At 41.5% G+C, this 20,187-nt stretch overlaps 1 protein-coding gene across 2 annotated transcripts in view; it reads left to right on the top strand.

Moving 5' to 3' along the window:
* The window catches only part of LOC110158841 (ecto-NOX disulfide-thiol exchanger 2-like), a 75,530-nt gene that overhangs the window by 42,326 nt on the left and 13,017 nt on the right, over positions 1–20,187 (top strand). The window contains exons 3-6 of one of the 2 annotated variants that reach the window (XM_055159432.1): positions 1,802–1,936; positions 4,802–4,942; positions 8,824–9,030; positions 19,802–20,035. In XM_055159432.1, coding sequence (XP_055015407.1) covers positions 1,802–1,936; positions 4,802–4,942; positions 8,824–9,030; positions 19,802–20,035 — 717 coding nt within the window. The remainder of the gene's footprint in view (positions 1–1,801; positions 1,937–4,801; positions 4,943–8,823; positions 9,031–19,801; positions 20,036–20,187) is intronic. The other variant, XM_055159433.1, reaches the window with a different exon arrangement.

Raw genomic sequence — 20,187 nt, forward strand, 5'->3', positions numbered from 1 at the left:
GTTTGTTTGTTTTTTGAGTGAAAAAATAAAACAACCTTTGCCCAGCTGACAATATTACATTTTTCTTTTGCTATAAATAAATAGTGTTTTAATTATTATTGTGCTATCAGAATTAAGTATCGAGTCATTCATTGGTATCAAAATCGAGTTTGAAATTTAGTATCGAGCCAACACTAGTAGCAGCACTGTGAATGAATATCTGTCACAATGACCTGTGCCATCAAAGAATCTTGAACCGGAAAGCAATGGACACATGACAAAATATGTTATATTTTAAAATTTACCAGCAAAAAAAATAATTTTTAAGTAGAAAGGTAGTAAAGATTCTCTATTAAAAAAACATATACAGAATTGAACATTACCATAAAAGGTGAACCTATAGAGCAAGCTGAGCAAGAAAAATATTTAGTAACACTGGATTCTCAGCTAAATTTTAAAAGTCATGCATCAGAAATTAAGGCAGCATTAACTGTTTCAGGATAATCTGGCTCTACATTTATGCTTTAACAAAAGGTTAGACAAAAAGCCCATCAGATTTCACCACTATTCTATTTTATCAAATTGTACAATTTAAAATTTGGATTACTTCTGTATTTTTTAGCTACAACAAATGTTTGAATGGACTGGCTCTGGAACCAGTCTGTAAATTTGTAAACAGACTGTCCACAAGATCCACATGAGCCACAGCACAGAGGGACTAAAGAGTTCCTTTCTGTAAGACCTTTCACTCCCATTGTCTTCTCAGTGAAGAAAGCTAAACTATGAAACTCTCTACTTACTCATATAAAGACTATCTCCACACTGTACACCTTAAACAAATGGACCTGGTTCCCACAACAGTAGCAAATTCATTGTATGTCAATTGTGTGTGTGAAAGAGAGAGAGTATGGGGTGAGGGGTATTTATATTGTGATAGTTTGATATTTGATTTTCTTGACACAGTCACTATTTATTGCTTTTTCTACAATATCCCCACTGCTTTTCAGTGAACAGTTTAAAAGCCCTTCTGGGGACTGGTGTTGCAAACTAGTCTAGGCTACAAACACTATGATACCTGCATCAGATTACTGAAGTGTTAATCTCTGTTTGTGTATCTGTCCCTATTCAAATAAATAATAAACACTAATAAATAAGTAGTGTAAAACCACTCTTGTCCTGTGGACTCCTCAGAAGTGGCTCTGTTAACAATTCGCTCCATCACCAGCACCGCTCTGGAATGATCCGCTCAGAGAAGTAAAAGCCTGATAGGAGAGACTCAGTGTTTTGCAGACACAGGAGGAGCCTGAGACTGTGAGCTGTTTGCAGAAGCTGGGCCTCTTATTATTAGCACTGCAGTTGTCTTTGGCATCAGGGAGAGAAGAGGGTAGCTTTGAAGGAGAGGAAAAGGGGAGACAGTACAATCTAAATAGAATCATGTTGAATTAGCCAGGGACATATGTCTGTGCTCAGATTGTCTTAAATTATAGTATCTATTATAGTACAAAAAGTGTAGGCAGCTATAATGTTTTGTTTGTGGCAGCATTTTTATTGTGTCCAAAAATATATATTTTTTTTCTATTTCTCAGCTGATGATTATCACAGCTGCAAGAGAATGGCTTTGGTTTAGAGCAGAGCAACATATGTAGCATTTACCCATACCTTTTCTTTACTGAACTGGTCAGCATGTACACTTAAGAAGATTTTTAGAATAGCTAATGTATGATATGAATATAATTCAACAGAATTTGAATATGATAATAACATTTGTTTTGGATCTAAATGGATCTTTTTAATGATATTACTCCAATCCTCTGTTTCTCAGCAGAAGTGATCCACAACCTCCCCATGGAGTCCAGCTCAATGCCGATGCCCATGTCAGACCCCAGCGCCTGGGCCACAGCCATGAACAACCTGGGGATGTCTCCTCTGGGGCTGAGCACACAGACACTAGTGCCAGGTACAGCTCTGTAGAAACATGGATCATAAAGCAATCACAAAAGCACTATTCTTGTATTGTTTGTACTGCATCAGGTGAACTGCTTCAGTTCAGGTTTTTGTCACAAATAACACTGCTTTCTTATGCATCATTATAATGCTGTGCCACACATCTAAAACATTGCATTGTGAAGCTTTCTCCTACTCTCTTTTCCACTATATCAGTAAAAAATCTTTTCCTAAAGCACATCCCATTCCTTACCATGAAAGCATTTTCTTATTGAAGTATAGCCTTTTGTTGAGCTGCTGTGCATGTGTGCACTGGCATTGCATATGCAGTCCTCCATGCACTTGACCAAAGTGAAATATAAAGGGGAGTGTGCACTCATGGCACAAATCTGTTCCATCTCCAATGGTATAAAAAGCCTCCTGCTCCGGGGAGTGGGTACTGCAGAGGCAGGATGTGAACAGTGATAAATTCTAATGAAGCTGGGCTCCAGAGTCTAGTCTCAAAGGCTATAAATTCATTATAGTTAGTGAGTCTGTAATTATCTGGATCATGTTCTGTATTCAATCTTTTCAGACACATTTCTTTTTACATTTCACTGTCATTTTGTTTCTCAATTGTAATGAGAGAGCAGTACAGGTGCAGATAATGACTTAAACATCCCTGATGCGCTGTATCTCATGGAACACTGCCCTAAATCTGGCTCACACAAATGGGACACACATGAATATTGTTATTCTACACCTGTGAGTGACAGCACTACCCTGAGACTTGCTGCATTTAACAAGGACAGGCTTTGCCTTGGGGCTCACTTAAAACATCTACATATATGGTATAGAAAAGAAGGTGAACTCTGATCCTGAAACTGAACTAGAAATATCAGCCCAGCAAAGCCCAGCACAAGGCCATCAGCAGTGGGGCTGGACTGTCGCATGGATCAAACTTATGCATCTTTTAAGTTTAATGTTATATATACCTCCAGTCTCTATTGTAGACATTTGTGAGCATGAGACGCATTATACACACTTGAGCAGATGATTTATTGTAGTTCTGCGGCATGTCTAATGTAGTTTGATCTGCTAAATTATAATTGTTTTGTGGTGCCAAACATTACAGCATGTCATGCAGTGTGTATCCAGACATAAGTCATCACAGTTACATTGTAAATGCTTGGACTAAAGTACAGATGTTAATCTCCTCAGGATTCAACATCTGCTCTCCACATCTCAGAGTAGATCACGCTCCAGAAGCATTTCTTGTGTATTCCCCAGGTTTTAATGGGATTTCCTATGTCTGTTACAAAAAGCCCACTTGGTGGTAACTGCTCAAAAATGTATCTTTTCAATTGTTTGCTAAGTCATCAAAATCAGCATTTTAGTTTATTGCTAACATAGTCAAAAAAGTAAGCATAAACTCTACAGCGGTGGTGAATAATTGTTCTTTCCATAGTAAATTGTGAGAACAATTATGAATGTTATCTTACAATCAGGATAGTGAGGGTTTTGCTCTGTCCTCATCAGAGATTATTACCCATCATGCCCCATACCAGTCCCTTTTGAGTTTTTGCAAGAAAGAGTTCACCAATCTCACCTCAGGAAGATTGTCATTGCCAGGGTAGAACAGATGGACAATATAATGTTTAATGGTCACATTTTCATGTTGCACTTTTCCACTTTCAAGGCTCTTTACATCAAGGAGCCTTTCACTCATTCATACACACACATTCATACACTAGTGTACGCAGACATTAGGGACGCGACTGGTTATGTGTCTTCTCAAAGACACACAGCATTCATCTGTGGGAGCTGGAATCACACTGACCACTCAACCAATAAAGTGTACATCAAGAGCGGGATACAAACCACCAACTTGCTGATCAGTGGACAAACGCTCCCCCAACTGACCTACTGTTGTTATCAGAACAACACATGTGCAATCTTGGGCTCTATCATGTAAATCTAAATCCACCATGTTATTTTTTTTCAGTTGTTCCTTCCTCTATCACGTTTCTTCAACTTGTTTTATTTTTGTAATACATTTGATACCATAGCTCCATACTTGGTCATGTATTGCATTGCCATCATCACACCTATGGAGTAAACATCAGCTGCTTATTCACAGCAGGTACCTGTGATGTAGATAGTGGAAGGCAGTGTCATTTCCATTTCAAAAAGCCTATATATATGTGGACTTGTGTGCGCACTTGACTTGATTGCACTATGTGGGTGTTGGTACAGTGAAAATCAATTCTGTAAATAAGAGCTTGCATAATGTAAACCCAACTGTGCTCGTTATCCATAAGGTTATTGTTCACACAGTAGGAGGGACTCTTAAAATATCGACATTTTGTGCTGTAATTTATTCATGACCGTTTGAGTATTTGACTATGTGTGGGTTGTTGGTCTGACTGCAGATGACACAAGCAACGCATGTGTCTCTCCGTCCTACCTTGGAGGGTTTTATATTATGCAAGATTTAGAAGTGATGACTATGAACTCATGTTGTCACAATACTAAAATTTCAAAATTAAGGAAATGACTAAATACTCGATACCGATTACGATACCACAATGAGGATCAAACATGCAGATTTTTTAGTAATTTAGTCATTTTCATACACAAAATAATAGTAGTAGTACTTTTATGTTACCATGAGATCGTATACATTTTGTGTGATTTTTTGCAGTATTAATACCTGCTCAAATGAGTATCTAGTTTTGATATTAGTTTCAGTATTGTTTAGTATCAAATTTTCAAAACTTATGACAGCGCTACTTTGGACAGTAAACAGGAAACATTATTTGTGGTGATTTATACATATTGATTTGATTTTATTGACCTTAAAATCAAATCAATATGTATTCTTCTTTTTTGTTTTCAGATTATGAGCCAAATGTGGGCCTGATGCCTGAGTTCAGCCCCATGAATCCACTCATGCCCGGTCTGGGTCTGGTACCAGATGTTCCTGTCGTCAAGGAGATCATCCACTGTAAAAGCTGCACCCTGTTCCCTCCCAACCCCAGTAAGTCTGCCCATGTCTTCTGGTTGACCATAGACATTGTATACATACAATACTGAACATCTCTTTCAGTTTCATCATCAACTCAAAGCTGTTTTTGCAGCATTTCTCTCATAAATGTTTTCCTTGTAAAAGCAGAATTCTGTGAATTTTTTTTTTTTATTGCTTCATGCTTTTATTTAATCTATAAAACTGTTTATTAATGCAAACTTGTAAGAAGGAGCCATATAAATCATGATATGACGTTTTAGGATGAGAGCTGATTGACTGAGCAGAGGTGTTCCACCCTGCTACATTAATTTGTCTAAAAAAATAACTGCTCTAAAGCTGTGCTAGTGGGTAAATAATTAATCATGAGGTAAATAGTAGCGATAGGCCAAAGGGTTTGTGAAAGCTAGGAATAGAATGACAGATTTAAATACCAACTTTCTCCTTTCACAGTTTGAAATGTTATTACCCTAGCCTTAATGTATTCATAAAATATTATTAGGTGTAATCATACTTTATGATTCTTACTTAAAAGGTGATTTGCCCTGACAAGTCATTACTTAAAGGTTCACTTTAATCTGAATTTTTGGTGAGAGTTCGCTGCCTGCTCTCGATGGTTTTTTGGGGGGTTTTTTTTTGTTTTTTTTGCCTGGAACCTCTATGGAGACAGTGGAAACACCAGGTTACAGATCAAATCTGTGGAGAAGTGACCACGCTCACATAAGAAGTCATGATTTGAGCAATAAAAACACCTGTAATTGAATAAATGAGTGATAATTTTAATATATACATACCGTGGAACAATACCTTCATGGAAACAAGCATGTGACGGTGCCCCCAACAGAAAAGTTACATAGTACGGCTTCAAAAAATGTTTGACTTCTGTAAGATGACTCTTTATATAGTTCATACTAAATGTGAAGTCAATAGAAATCTCATCATTTAAATACTTAAAAACTTCTAATTGTTATATTTATCGTAACAGGGCCGTGGGTTCATAGGCTTCTTGTTCAGTGTACACATCTGATTGGGATGCACAGTGTACAGCTCTTGTAAAGTTATTCTGAGCGTGTGGGCCAGCAGCAGACTCCAGCACAGACGGAGAGAATGTAGAAGGGATTATGCTGCTCTCCCCTTTGGCCTGAAAACGTATCTGATGTCAGGTGTCAGTGAAATCACTTTGGAGATGTGGGGAGTCTAATGAAGAAAGAATTCATGAGTGGAGTGGAAAGCTCCTCTGGCATTTGCATGAAAACTATCTGACAAAATTTAAACCCTCAGAATGAAACCTCACATCACCTCCCTGCAGGGCTGAAATGATATGAACATTGTCGATGGGAGGTTTACATGAATTGTACAACATAGATCAGATCCATGGTGAGATAATTCAGAATAATGAAATATTGGTTATATTTTAATCCCAGTGTTTTGTTTTGGGTTTTTTTGAACAGAAGAGCTGATGTAAATGGGACTTGTATGCTTTAAGTAAATGTAAAATTGGTCAGACATATTTCCCATTAGACTCCTCTTTATAGATTTAGAGAGCTAAAACATTTTACAGCCTTTTAAAAATAGTTTCTAGACAATATACTCAATTCTCACTATAAGACAATTGATGAGAACATATGTACACAACTTTTCATTTTTATACAGACTGTGTGAATAAATGAATAAACAATACAAAGACCATCAGTAAATAAATGAAAATGAAATGAAAAAAGAAAAAAAAAAAAAAAAAAATTTGAAACTATTGCATTTTTTATTTTATTTTTATTTTTTGCATTTAATAGGTAGTGTCTTCTAAGCGTTGTTTCACTATGATCAATTCGTAATCATTGAGAATCTTACTGAGATGCCGTACAATAACAAACTGTGAAAGTTGGTTTATCCCCTGTAACCAATAAAGGCCTTTTATAACAACTAAACAGAGTGCACCTGACCTTTTGACTACTTTTTAAGTTTTCCAAATTAACTTTTTATATTTCAAGTACAGTCATTTTGCTGTTTGGTTGCTATTGACCCTTGTCCTTGAATAAGAAAACCCTCTGAAGCACTTTTCCTCTTTTATACAAATCTTACTGCTCACTTAGTGTCTTACTGTTAATTTCTGAGGAGTCACTCAAAATAATTTGTTTGTTCAGAGTAGAGCCCGACCGATATATCGGCTGGCCGATATTATCGGCCAATATGGGCACCTGGAGACATATCGGCTATCGGCCGATATGCTTGCTGATATGGGCCGATATTTCACGTGGGCATGTTATACCTCATTATAAAGCTTAGACTCTCTACATTATGTTCATTTAATCCAATTTACAGACAGATAAATGTACTAATATGTGGCTCCGCATCAGTATTTATCTGCGGTGTCATTTGTCTGTGTCCGTACTGTCCCTGAACACACCCCCAGAGTGACGTCACTTCACTCGCGTGTGTTTGTTTACACCCGCAGCCATGCGCAACACTGAGATTATTTTCTTTTTCGGACAATCGGTTTGAGTTTGGATTAAAAGGACATTTATTAGTGCAGACTTGTGATGTGAGGAGGAGCCTGTGTGAGCGGTGAGTGTTGGAAATACATCAACTTTGAAGCTAGTTTAGGTTTTGTTAGCGGTTAGCTGCTGTAGCTCCCGCACATAAACAGGCTGTTTTCTATTGGTCTATTGTAAAGTGACTACATTGGCCGTATATTTGTTACTGGAGCTGCATTGTTATGTAAATGAGCTGTGAATAGACGTGTGAATGATTCACATTTATGCATATAATTAACTACCGCTGTGCGCAGCATTTACGGCTAAAGGCTAATAGCGGTAGTTTCTTTACTAGCAAGGAGTTATGGGTCGGTCGCGATCGAAGTGGCTCTTAGAGCCGGCTCTTTGAAGCGAACAACGGGAGCATGTTTCTTATTGGGAGCCTTGTTTTCTCTTTTTCTCACTTTTTCTCTTCATGCCGCATGTAGACCCGTAGTTTGACAGCAGCAGTGGCTGAAAACGAAACTTTCAGAAATCTGCGTGTGCATAGGATAAAAAAAGTACATATTTGGCTGCAGTTCAGCATAAAATGAATAAACCAGGACTAATCTTGGGCTCGAGTGCAGGAGAGAGATAGAAACCGAGTCCCGACACTCAGTCCTGGGTCAGTTCTGGTTTAGTCCTGCTTGCACAAAACAATCTCAAGAGTCGCTTGGGAGCCGAAAGAGCCAGCTGCTTTAGTGAGCCGAGCCGGTTCTCCAAAAAAAAAAAAAAAAAAAAAACTGGAATACCCATCACTAGTAGCTTGAATGTGATGCAAAAATGCCATTAGGCCAATCTACTGTATGTAAATATGATGTAAAGAGTCAAAATAACAATAAATGTTGCCTAAATAAACCCAATTCAGAATCCACTAGAGACAAACCTAAGTTTTTTTATCAATTCAAGATTTACAGTGAATTTTTACATCACTAAATATATCGGTGATTATATCGGCTATCGGCAGCTCCTACTCCCATTATATCAGTTTCATATTGGCCACAACAAAATCCATATCGGTCGGGCTCTACTTTTGACTACTTTTTAAGTTTTCCAAATTAACTTTTTATATTTCAAGTACAGTCATTTTGCTGTTTGGTTGCTATTGACCCTCGTCCTTGAATAAGAAAACCCTCTGAAGCACTTTTCCTCTTTTATACAAATCTTACTGCTCACTTAGTGTCTTACTGTTAATTTCTGCATAGTCACTCAAAATAATTTGTTTGTTCAGAGTACAGATGGAAAAGTTGGCTTATGAGAGTGCATGCATGGTTAATCCTTCTATATTTCCTGCACCATCCATGTTTTTTATTTCCACAAGACTACCCTGACATGAGTTTTTATCGACAACTTTTCTGAGCTCACACATTCTCCTTTTTTTTCCAGATCTCCCCCCTCCGGCCACCAGGGAGCGCCCTCCTGGGTGTAAGACGGTGTTTGTTGGTGGTTTACCAGAGAATTCCACGGAGCAGACCATTGAGGAGGTCTTTGGTCCATGTGGAGAGATCATCGCCATCCGTAAAAGCAAGAAAAACTTCTGCCACATTCGCTTTGCTGAGGAGTACACTGTGGACAAGGCTCTTTTCTTATCCGGTAGGCTAAGCTTCCTTACACTGCCAAGTCAACTAACTCCATTTAATTAGTTTATTCTCATTTGGTTAGACATTTTGGTTAAATTTTCTACCTTAATTAGCCTTAAGCATGACTTACTTTATTAAAGGTCCACTTCATACATTTTCTGATGCAGAGTTTTTTACCTGCTTGTCTCCATGAGGATGTTGTTGCTTTGTTTACCATATAGGATTAAACTGATTTATCTCCATGGAGAAGTGATGCCATTAGGCTGAGTTACAGGTGAGATCTCTGGAGAAGTGACCCCACTCAGAGTATGTTTTTATTTTGGAGCAGTAATTGAAATAAATGCAAAATAAAGTTATTGCCAGACTGGAACAGCAGACAGAGCAATAATGTTTCCATGGAGACAAGCAGGTTGTGGACCCTCCTCCAGAAAAGTTACATAGTGCACTTTTTTAGTTTATTACTTGAGGTTTATAAAGGGTTTAGGGTTAGGAGTTAGAGTTCAGGTATCAAATAAGTAGTTACTAAGTCTAGATCAGGGGTTGGCAACCCAAAATGTTCAAAGAGCCATATTGGCCCAAAAAAAACAAAAACCATGCCTGCCTGGAGCCGCAAAAAATTAAAAGCCTTATATAAGCCTAATATGAACGCAACATAGGCTGTCAGTAAATTTATAAACCGACTATTAAAATGACTAAGTCGGCGCCGTCTGTAGCCACTGAAATCAGGTGGTTAGTGTTGATTCCTTTGTCATTTAGGCCCCGTTTACACGTACACGGGTATTTTTAAAAACAGAGACATTTCCCTTCGTTTGTTCACATCGTTTACACGCAAACGGAGAATTCGCCTCTGAAAACGAATCTTTCTAAAAACTCCAGCTAGAGTGGAGATTTTGGAAAACTCCGGTTTCACGTTTGCGTGTAAACTAAAATAAACAGAGTTTTAGGAGCTGACGCGCTGAAAGTGCGACCGACGTTTACCTGTTGCTTTGACGACGATGATGGAAGCATTCAGAGTAGCAGTCGCATTTCTTCTGATCGTGCATAGGAGCACTCAAAAAACAGCAGCATGTAGAACTTTGTACGTGTAACGGGTGCGCATCTGGTCATTAACAGTCTAATATTTTGGTGCACATCCGTTAACCCTTAATTATATCTGCGTTGTGTCCCTGTGTACTGCGCTGGTTGAAGGAAGGACCATGAGACACTGGTGACCAATGGATACTGGATACCACGTTTACTGGTGGTTCTGCACAAATGAAAGAAAAATACAAATCTCTGTCACATGTTTTCTCCATGCACGCAGCTCATCAGTCCCCTCCTCAGTAGCATTGTACAGACTGAGAGAGGTGCACATGTGCCTAAACATTTTAACAATTTTTTTTAACATAAAATAAATATGAATTATAATATTTTTAAATGTTCCATAACAATCTATTGACATCTTAAACACAATGCACATACCTGCACAAATGAAAGAAAAATACAAATCTCTGTCACATGTTTTCTCCATGCACGCAGCTCATCAGTCCCCTGTTAGCAAGAAAACACATGGAGAAGGCTGAAGCTAGCTCTCAACTACATGTAACTACAGTAAACTTTAAACAATAGACATGAGACCGCTCCTACATGGTCCAACTTGTACATGTGGATTTGTAGATTATCAGTAATTATATTAACAATGAACTTTTATATTTTAAAACTTGTGCTCACCTCCTCAGTAGCATTGTACAGACTGAGAGAGGTGCACATGTGCAGCACGCAAACCACGTTGCTCTTAAAGGGACAGTACAGGCAAAATGTGCAACTCTTAATAACATAATAATAACATTGGGAAAGAGGCTAAACCATGCCTAAAACCACACAATACCAATGGAAATTTAATTAAAGTGAAGGATTTGGTGAAATTCAAAATAAAACAAAAATACATTTCTCCTTGGTTACAATCACCCCTCCTGAAATTCACCAACATCCTGAACGTAGTCTACACAGGACCTCGGGGGGGGGGGGGGGGAATGTCTACCACAGCAATCTGTCACAAGCAATTCACGGACCAAGTCCATGACCCAACTGAAAAGTTACCTTGCACACAAGATTCAGGAAATAAAAAGGGTGATCAAGTCTCAATATTCCCTCAGGTAAATGCAGTGCCGTGTACACCACACAATGCCTGGACCCATAAATGCTTCTCATAGACACTTGTCAAGGAAAATGCAGCCAACGGCATCAGCAGAAATCAACAGTACAACCAAAGATCTCTCAGGCTACAAAAACAGACTGAGGCTAGTCACTGAATAAACCAGGTCGGTTTCTGAAATAAGGTACATGAACCATAGACTCAATCAACCTGTTCACTGATTTCACTAACCTCCCTGCACGAGTCCTTACTCGGGTACTGTCCCCTGTGCTCGCATCGGGGCCAGTGGAACCCGAAGCCACTGAATGTGAGTCAGCAACAGAGTCATGGTCAGGTGAAAATGGGTCAGCTAGACAGTCATGGGGGGAACTGGGAAGAACCAAGTCAACACAAACTGACTGCCCTAAATCAGGCAAAGCAGCAAAAGCATCATTGGACATGGATTCAAAAGAGTCATTGTTCAAATTGTCCATGAGGGAATCGTCATTGAATAGAGATCGGTCAGTGTCATTGGGCTCATCAGGTATGACAGGAAGTGGCAGGAAGTTTACATTCAGCAAAAGATTCCTGTGTACAACTTTTGAGTGGCCATCCGCATCACTGATTCTGTAAACATGAATGTTGGGGTTCGCATCAACAACAGTGTACACTTTGTCTTCCCACTTATCGGCAAGTTTCCTTTTTCCTCTTTCCCCTTTATTTGCGACTAAAACACGATCACCCACTGACAGGTAAGTTCCCTTGACACGTTTGTTGTATTGAGTAGCTTGGTGCTGCTGCTCAGAAGCCGCATGCTTTTGCGCAATGTCCATGGCACATTTAAGAGAGTCAATCAGGGAAGTTGCATAGGAGTCATAGTCGGTTACAGTAGGGTCACTCAACACTTGCTTAAACATAATGTCAACTGGCAGTCTCGGGACACGGCCAAACATCAAGAAAAATGGTGCATAGCCAGTGGTTTCATGGACAGTAGCATTGTAAGCAAATGTCAGGGTTTGAATCTGTTGTGGCCACTGTTGTTTCTCTTTCAGGGGAAGTGTACGAAGCATGTTACCCAAGGTGCGGTTAAAACGCTCTGTGCCTCCATTCCCCATAGGATGATAAAGCAGTAGTATGCGACTTAGCAACACCAGCCAATTTGAGAAGTTCTGCTATCAAGTTGCTTTCAAAATTTGTGCCCTGGTCCGAATGAACCCTTTCAGGAAAGCCGTAGACACAAAAGATGTTATCCCACAGTTTTCTAGCAACCTGTTTAGCCGTCTGATTGGTACAAGGAAAGGCATGGGCTAGTTTTGTAAAGTGGTCAGTAACCACTAAAACATCTACAGACCTCTGCTTGCTATCTTCAGCTGACCAAAAATCTATACAAACTAGTTCCATGGGTGTAGAGCTTTTAATACTCTCAAGGGGTGCCCGAGCGGAAGGTTCCGGAGATTTTCCAAACACACACCTGGGGCAACATCTTACATATTCGCGGACATCTTTTTCCATGTCAGGCCAGTAGAACCGTTGCCTTGTCAGTGAAAGGGTGCGGTCCTGGCCCTGATGGCCCGCCATGTCATGGAGGCCTGACAGTGCTTTGTCTTTCAGATTGCATGGCAAAACATACTGGAAACGTTTTTGTTTGGACATAGGATCATGAACTACTCTGTACAGTGCACCGTCCCGAACAACTAGCCTGTCCCACTGCTTCAACAATCTGAGCACTTGGGGATCGACACCAAACCGTTCACGCCTAGTAGGTCTTCTCTTAGCTGCGACAAAAGGTAACACAGTAGCAATAGCCTGATCTTGCTGCTGGCCAAACTGAAGATCTGAAGCAGACAAAACAGGGGGAGCGCCTTGACCACATGACAGCTGCTGCACATGCTGAGCTAGACTAACAGCTCTGGACTCAGCCGCGCTAACCCACTCGCAATGGCACTGACAAAGAGCCTTAACCTCAGCTGCACTGCACATGACCGTGTTTGAAAGAGCATCAGGACTGGGGGCTTGATACTGACAGGTAACTCTGAAAACATCCTGTACAGATTGCTCTTTCATCTCATCCATTTCCTGAATGAGCAGGGAGTAGGGCTCTGACAAAAGTCTCTGACCAACAGGTTTTGCAAAGGGGTCACGGCTAAGTGCGTCTGCCACTACATTGCCCTTTCCCGGCAAATGTCTGAGCTCAAAAGAATATGAGGCGAGCTTTGACACCCAGCGGATCTCACAAGCGTCAAGTTTTGGCTTCGTCAGAAGATATGTGAGCGGATTATTATCCGTCCATACAGTGAAGTTCCGCCCTTTCAGCCAATGGCTAAACTTTTCACAAACACTCCACTTGAGAGCTAACAGTTCAAGTCTGTGGGCCGGGTACCTCCGCTGTGATACACTTAGGGTCTTGCTCGCGAAAGCAACAGGCCTAGCTGTAGTCTCACCCTTGGGCACTTGAGAAAGCACAGCGCCAAGACCATCCAGAGACGCATCTGTTGACAGGACAAAGGGTTCTTCAAAGTTAGGGTGGGCAAGCACAACACACTCCAATAGCATTGATTTCAACTGCTCAAAAGCCGTAACGCACTCATCGTTCCAATCCGCAGGGGTAAGTTTACGAAACGTGCCCTGTGACTTTTTGGTCTTTGCAAACTTGCCTTTTCTCTTCTGGCCAGCAGTTAGTGCAAACAAGGGCTTTGCGATAGAAGAGCAGTTGGGGATGAAATGTTGGTAATAAAACACCATGCCTAGAAACGATTTGATACGCCGGACCGAAGGTGTGCTGCCATCCTCTTCCATGAGATCACTGACAGTCATGTTTGTAATGACCTCAACTTTTGAAGGGTCCACAGACACACCTCCACCATCAATAACATGGCCAAGGAACCCTACTTTTTCTCTCAGAAAGTGGCACTTTTTGGGGGCCAGTTTAAGATTGTTCTCCCTTAGTCTGTGGAACACGGTTTGGAGTCTCGAAAGGGCCTCAGTCTCAGAAGGGGCAAAAATGAGAAGATCGTCAAGGTAGCAGAGTAGTTTAGAAAAGTTCATGTCCCCAAATATTCCAATCATCATCCTCATGAAAGAAGCAGGGCTGTTGCACAGGCCCTGTGGCATGCGATTATATTCATGCAGCCCCAGAGGAGTGGTAAAAGCAGTGTATTTCTTGTCTTCTTCATGCAGTGGGACATTGAAAAAGCCTGAAGTCAGATCCATTGTACTAAACAGGCAGTTGCCACCAAGCGCAGCCAAACAATCAGCCTGGTGGGGGAGAGGGTGGGCGTCTTTCAGGGTCCGGGCATTTAACCACCTGAAGTCAGTGCAAATCCGCAAACCACCGTCCTTTTTCCACACCATGACCAAAGGTGAGGCATACTCACTGGTGGATTTCCTAATTATCCCTCTTTCCTCCATATCGCTGAGCACCTGCCGCAACTTCTGATAATGTGCCGGGGGAACTCTCCTATATGGCAACCGAAAAGGGCGATCATCAGTGAGACGGATACGATGTGTGTAGCCTTGCACTTCCCCACAGTCCAATGAATGTCTGGAGAATATGTCATGATACTCAATTAGCAGCTCAGCGAGTCTTAACTTGCAAGCGTCGGTGACTTTGCATGAGTCAATATCAACATCTCCAAGGCCTAGGTCAGACAGGCATTTGACAATGGTGGTCATGTCACAAGGGGAGTGGGAGCCATCACCTTCCCTGTCAGAGTCGCCTTGTTGGTCATTTGCGGCCACATGAAGGCCCTGAAAAACATCAAAATCCTCAATCGCTAAACAAGGGGAAACATCAGCCAGTTTACTGTTTCTTTTTAGTGTGACTGGATTTGTCAGTGGGATTAACAATGGTCATAGGCACCCACCTATCACCCCAGAGAGGTGTAACCAGGCGACCCACGAGAACACTTCGTGGCATGGCTTTAGAGGAGGTTGGCTCAACTATAACAGTACTACCGGGGGACATAGGAACATTAGCTGGAAGCTTACCCCAGACTAAGTGCTCGTGTTTGGGTAGCAAAGTCACAGCTTGGGTGAGCTTAACGGTACCTATCTTGTCAGGAACAGCGCTACCCTTCCAGCGCTCAACATTGGTAAACATTGACAGAAACTGATCAGTTTCAGGATCAAACTGTGGACCAAGTTTTGACGCTACGTCCCAGTAATCTCCAACCCCTTTCAGAACATGTACGATGCGCTTTATGACATTTGAGCCCAAAATAAGATCATCTTGTTGGCCAGGCACAAGCAGCGTGGGTACCATAATGTGTATCCCATACAATTGCATTTCTAAGTCATAGAAACCCTCAGGCCTTGTCTGTAAACCACCACAGCCAATCAGCACAAGATTCTCAGCGGGTGTTTGCTTTTCAGGTAACAATCCAGCTGTTCTGAGCTTTTCAGCAGCACCCTCACTAATGCTACACGCCATCGAACCAGAATCCAACATGCCACTTAGGTTAACACCATTGTTGACCAAGACTGGTGTGTAAAACAGCTCACCAAATGCCTGAACCCTTTGAGTACTCTGAACCACTATCTGAGTTCCCTTCGGCGCTGTAGCGCAAGCATCAGTGTAAAGGTCGGCCAGATTGGTTTGGAGGGGATTGTCTACTTCACCCACACCACCCCTCAACAGATGTGGGTTCCCTAGTTTAACGGCTGGTTTTGTGGGCTAGAGGCGCTGGACAAGTTAGAGCGATGCTGGTTGCCAGGGACAGAACAGTCCTTTTTCCAATGACCAGGAGACAAACATTTGAGGCACCTGTTCTCTCTTTTACAGTGGGACAGAGTGGAATGTTCCGCAGTGCCACATACTCTACATGCTCTCTTAGGATGTTGGGGCAGGGCAGAGTGAGTGCTCAAGTTGGCTGGGGCTTGTGTTTGCTGTGTAATTAACCTGTCTAACACACTCACCAGACTCCTCATGCAGTCTGCATCAATACCAAATACACTGGGTGGAATGGCAGGGGGAGGAGACTGCATCAATGGCCTAACATCACCTGCTCCGAGGTCATCGACCATAGGCACACACTGGGACTGGGCTCTATAAACAGCAGAGCCAGGCTTGTGCGGTCTCATTGTGGCACCACGGGACTTCTTCTCCCGAAGATGTTCATCGAGCCGCCCTTGGATTTCACTGGCAGTCCACTTATCTGCCGATTTGAACTTAAACACATTAGAAAGAGACTGGTCAGGGCAGTGTTTGACAAACATCATACTGACTTCATGGGAAGGATCATCGATACTACGGCCCTGTCTCTGCAAACATTCATGCGCCACATCCACCGTCTTGTTCAGTCTTATCCAATATTCCATAGCATCCTCGCCTGGCACTGGTAAGGTATTGTAAAAGTCCGCAAGTGGCATGTTTGAGTAGGTCATTTCACTGAAGTGTTGTTTTAGAATATCGAAAATCACTTGGGGATTGGCAGCATGGTTAATAGACTTGTCATTACGCAATTTTATACGGACAACATCACCAGCTCTGCCCATAAGTTTAGCCAGAATCTCCTGTGACTGTTCATGTAGGGGAACGTTGCGTTTCTTCAAATAGAGAGCCACAAGATTTTCCCATTCATGGACAGAAAACTTGTCCGAACCATCGCCTCTAAATATGGGGGGTTCTTTGACATCAGAATGCATGACAAAACTAACGTTAGACCGAGTCATGTCAGGCAATTGAGCAGTAAGGTTAGTGTCACTAGTCATATTCTGTATGCTTCTGTCAGACTGTAACTTAGCAGTGATAGATTCACCAATCTTATCAGCTAATTGAGTAATAAGTGCACTTAAGTCAGCACTCTGCTGAACTTGACCAGGCACATCATGTCTCACAAAACGTGTTGAGGAAAACTGTGGACTATCTAAGACAGTATCACCATGACCCGGTGACCTGGCATCAAGGGTCCGATTGTGTAACCCCCTACCCACACCAAACTGGAACTGAAAAGGGACACTGTCAGTACCATCATCTTCCCGCTCAACAGTGTAAGTGCTACCCTCTGCCATGATTCACACCGTTGCACATGCACAGAAAAAAAAATACAGAGTTGTGAGAAACATACAGCATTAGATAAAAGTGCTGAAAACCTCTACAACTTAGTCTATGCAAAGAAAGAAACCAGGCACCATCCAGTGACACTGAAATGCCAAGGGCGAGGCAGCAGCTTCCCACGGCGAACGAGCTGACGTCGAACCTTGAATCAGTCCTTGAAAGGTCACGGCACCATTGTAACGGGTGCGCATCTGGTCATTAACAGTCTAATATTTTGGTGCACATCCGTTAACCCTTAATTATATCTGCGTTGTGTCCCTGTGTACTGCGCTGGTTGAAGGAAGGACCATGAGACACTGGTGACCAATGGATACTGGATACCACGTTTACTGGTGGTTCTGCACAAATGAAAGAAAAATACAAATCTCTGTCACATGTTTTCTCCATGCACGCAGCTCATCAGTCCCCTCCTCAGTAGCATTGTACAGACTGAGAGAGGTGCACATGTGCCTAAACATTTTAACAATTTTTTTTAACATAAAATAAATATGAATTATAATATTTTTAAATGTTCCATAACAATCTATTGACATCTTAAACACAATGCACATACCTGCACAAATGAAAGAAAAATACAAATCTCTGTCACATGTTTTCTCCATGCACGCAGCTCATCAGTCCCCTGTTAGCAAGAAAACACATGGAGAAGGCTGAAGCTAGCTCTCAACTACATGTAACTACAGTAAACTTTAAACAATAGACATGAGACCGCTCCTACATGGTCCAACTTGTACATGTGGATTTGTAGATTATCAGTAATTATATTAACAATGAACTTTTATATTTTAAAACTTGTGCTCACCTCCTCAGTAGCATTGTACAGACTGAGAGAGGTGCACATGTGCAGCACGCAAACCACGTTGCTCTTAAAGGGACAGTACAGGCAAAATGTGCAACTCTTACTAACATAATAATAACATTGGGAAAGAGGCTAAACCATGCCTAAAACCACACAATACCAATGGAAATTTAATTAAAGTGAAGGATTTGGTGAAATTCAAAATAAAACAAAAATACATTTCTCCTTGGTTACATACGCAACATCAGCCCGGAGCAGAAGCTCTGAGCTCGGGCAGCAGCGCCAAACACACAGGAGCAGTCAGCGCGCAGCCACTCAAGACAGGGCTGGGGGTCCAGTGTTGGTCAGATTATCCGGGGGCTTCGTCCTCCATGTCCTGGTTCCAGACCTGGGCACGCAAAGGACTGGGTCCGAGTGCTTCAGTGCAGTCATCTGTGCGCTGGTTCCGTGCGGGAAAAGCGAGAATGCGCTGTGGATCACAGGTCCGGGTGGGCTGCTCTGGTCCTCCGCGCTCGACCGCGGCTGGTTCCGAGGGGGTGCAAAGCATCCGGACAGAAGCGTGAATCCCGTTTGGTTTGTTATATGTTATTCTGAGCGTCCGTCTGCGCACATGTTTTTTTGTTTTTTCGCTTTTTCAGGGAAAGCTCATCTATTTGTTTCATGTGTTTCATTTGCACACAGCTGATGGATCAGATCCATGACCAGAGATGAATGAGGGTTTTACCCCTAAAGAAACCACATTAAAACAACAACCAAAAAAATCATTCCTTTTCCATTTTCACTCATTTTTGAAAAAGCTCCAGGGAGCCACTAGGAGAGTGCTAAAGAGCCACATGCGGCTCCGGAGCCGCGGGTTGCCGACCCCTGGTCTAGATCATTCTTAATAAACTCAAGTATTTTTCATGGTTCATTAAGACTAATTATGATATGATATAATTATAATAAAGTGTTACTGATATTTCTACCACACTGCACTTGATTTAAGGTGTGAATAACTCTTGAGGTAGTTTATTTTTTTCATTACCCAGAGATGCAGAGTTGAAGTCCATATAATATACAGATGACTGAGCTGTTTAGTTGGCTCATAAATAATACACCCACACACGCACAACTAAGAGCTTCATATGAAATATTGAAGTAGTTTTAGATTAGGAGTCTGAAGCTGACGGAGGAGGCCCTGAACTTATTTCTCTGTCTATGCCGTTGCTTGGTTTACTCCCAGTTATTTGGCTTAACCTGGGATATGTTGAATATTCCCAGGAATTACTACATTCATTCACTGTAGACTGGAATTATTTTAAACTGGTAAATCACTGGATAGGCATTTTTTTCCCGCCACTAACAGCTCAACTGAAAATGAAAGTGAAATTTAATGTTAAAAAAATAACTGAAGAAAATAATTGGCTACGTTTACATAAAAAGTACCACATTTCTGGAGTTGTCACATTATTAAAATGACATTCAAACCACAAACTCTGATGTGAGGCTATGGTCAGAAAGAAATCAGATTACTGTTTGCATGTAACTGGATTCACTGTAATAAACTATAACAAAAGCCCCCCCCCACTCCTTTAAACTCTCAATATCTTTCAATTTCATTTTTCCTCATGGGATCAATTCCTTAGGGTTTACTTTTTATTACTAGCTAAGCTGATACTATTTTAAGCGAACTGAGTAATTATTTCTATATTATAATGTACACATGCCACAGTTCCTTGCAGCTATCTGACAATTAAGTTAAGTTAAAATAATTAATGATAATTCAGTTAGCTGCTGGTTGCTCTTTTTAACATACAGTAAATATGGTTGGTCCATAGGTTACCGCATCCGCCTGGGCTCCAGCACAGACAAGAAGGACAGCGGGCGTCTCCACGTGGACTTTGCCCAGGCCAGAGACGACTTGTACGAGTGGGAATGTCACCAGCGCATGTTAGCCCGAGAGGAGAGGCACCGACGCAAGATGGAGGAGGATCGACTAAGACCGCCTTCTCCTCCTCCCATCGTCCACTACACCGACCACGAGTGCAGCCTGCTGGGGGACAAGATCAAAGGTCTGTGACTGTAGATGGCTGGTGGTTGGGTTAAAATAGGCCTAGATGAAGCTTTGTTTTCCTCTTACTCCCTTATTGATACTTTGCAGTGACCACACCCTGGGAGTGATCTACATGTACCTCTATAGTAGAATGTTCATCAGTTACCATGG

The sequence above is a fragment of the Boleophthalmus pectinirostris genome, unplaced genomic scaffold (assembly GCF_026225935.1).
Source record: "Boleophthalmus pectinirostris isolate CB_2022bp ecotype Guang Dong unplaced genomic scaffold, ASM2622593v1 HiC_scaffold_23, whole genome shotgun sequence".
NCBI classification, from domain to species: domain Eukaryota; kingdom Metazoa; phylum Chordata; class Actinopteri; order Gobiiformes; family Gobiidae; genus Boleophthalmus; species Boleophthalmus pectinirostris.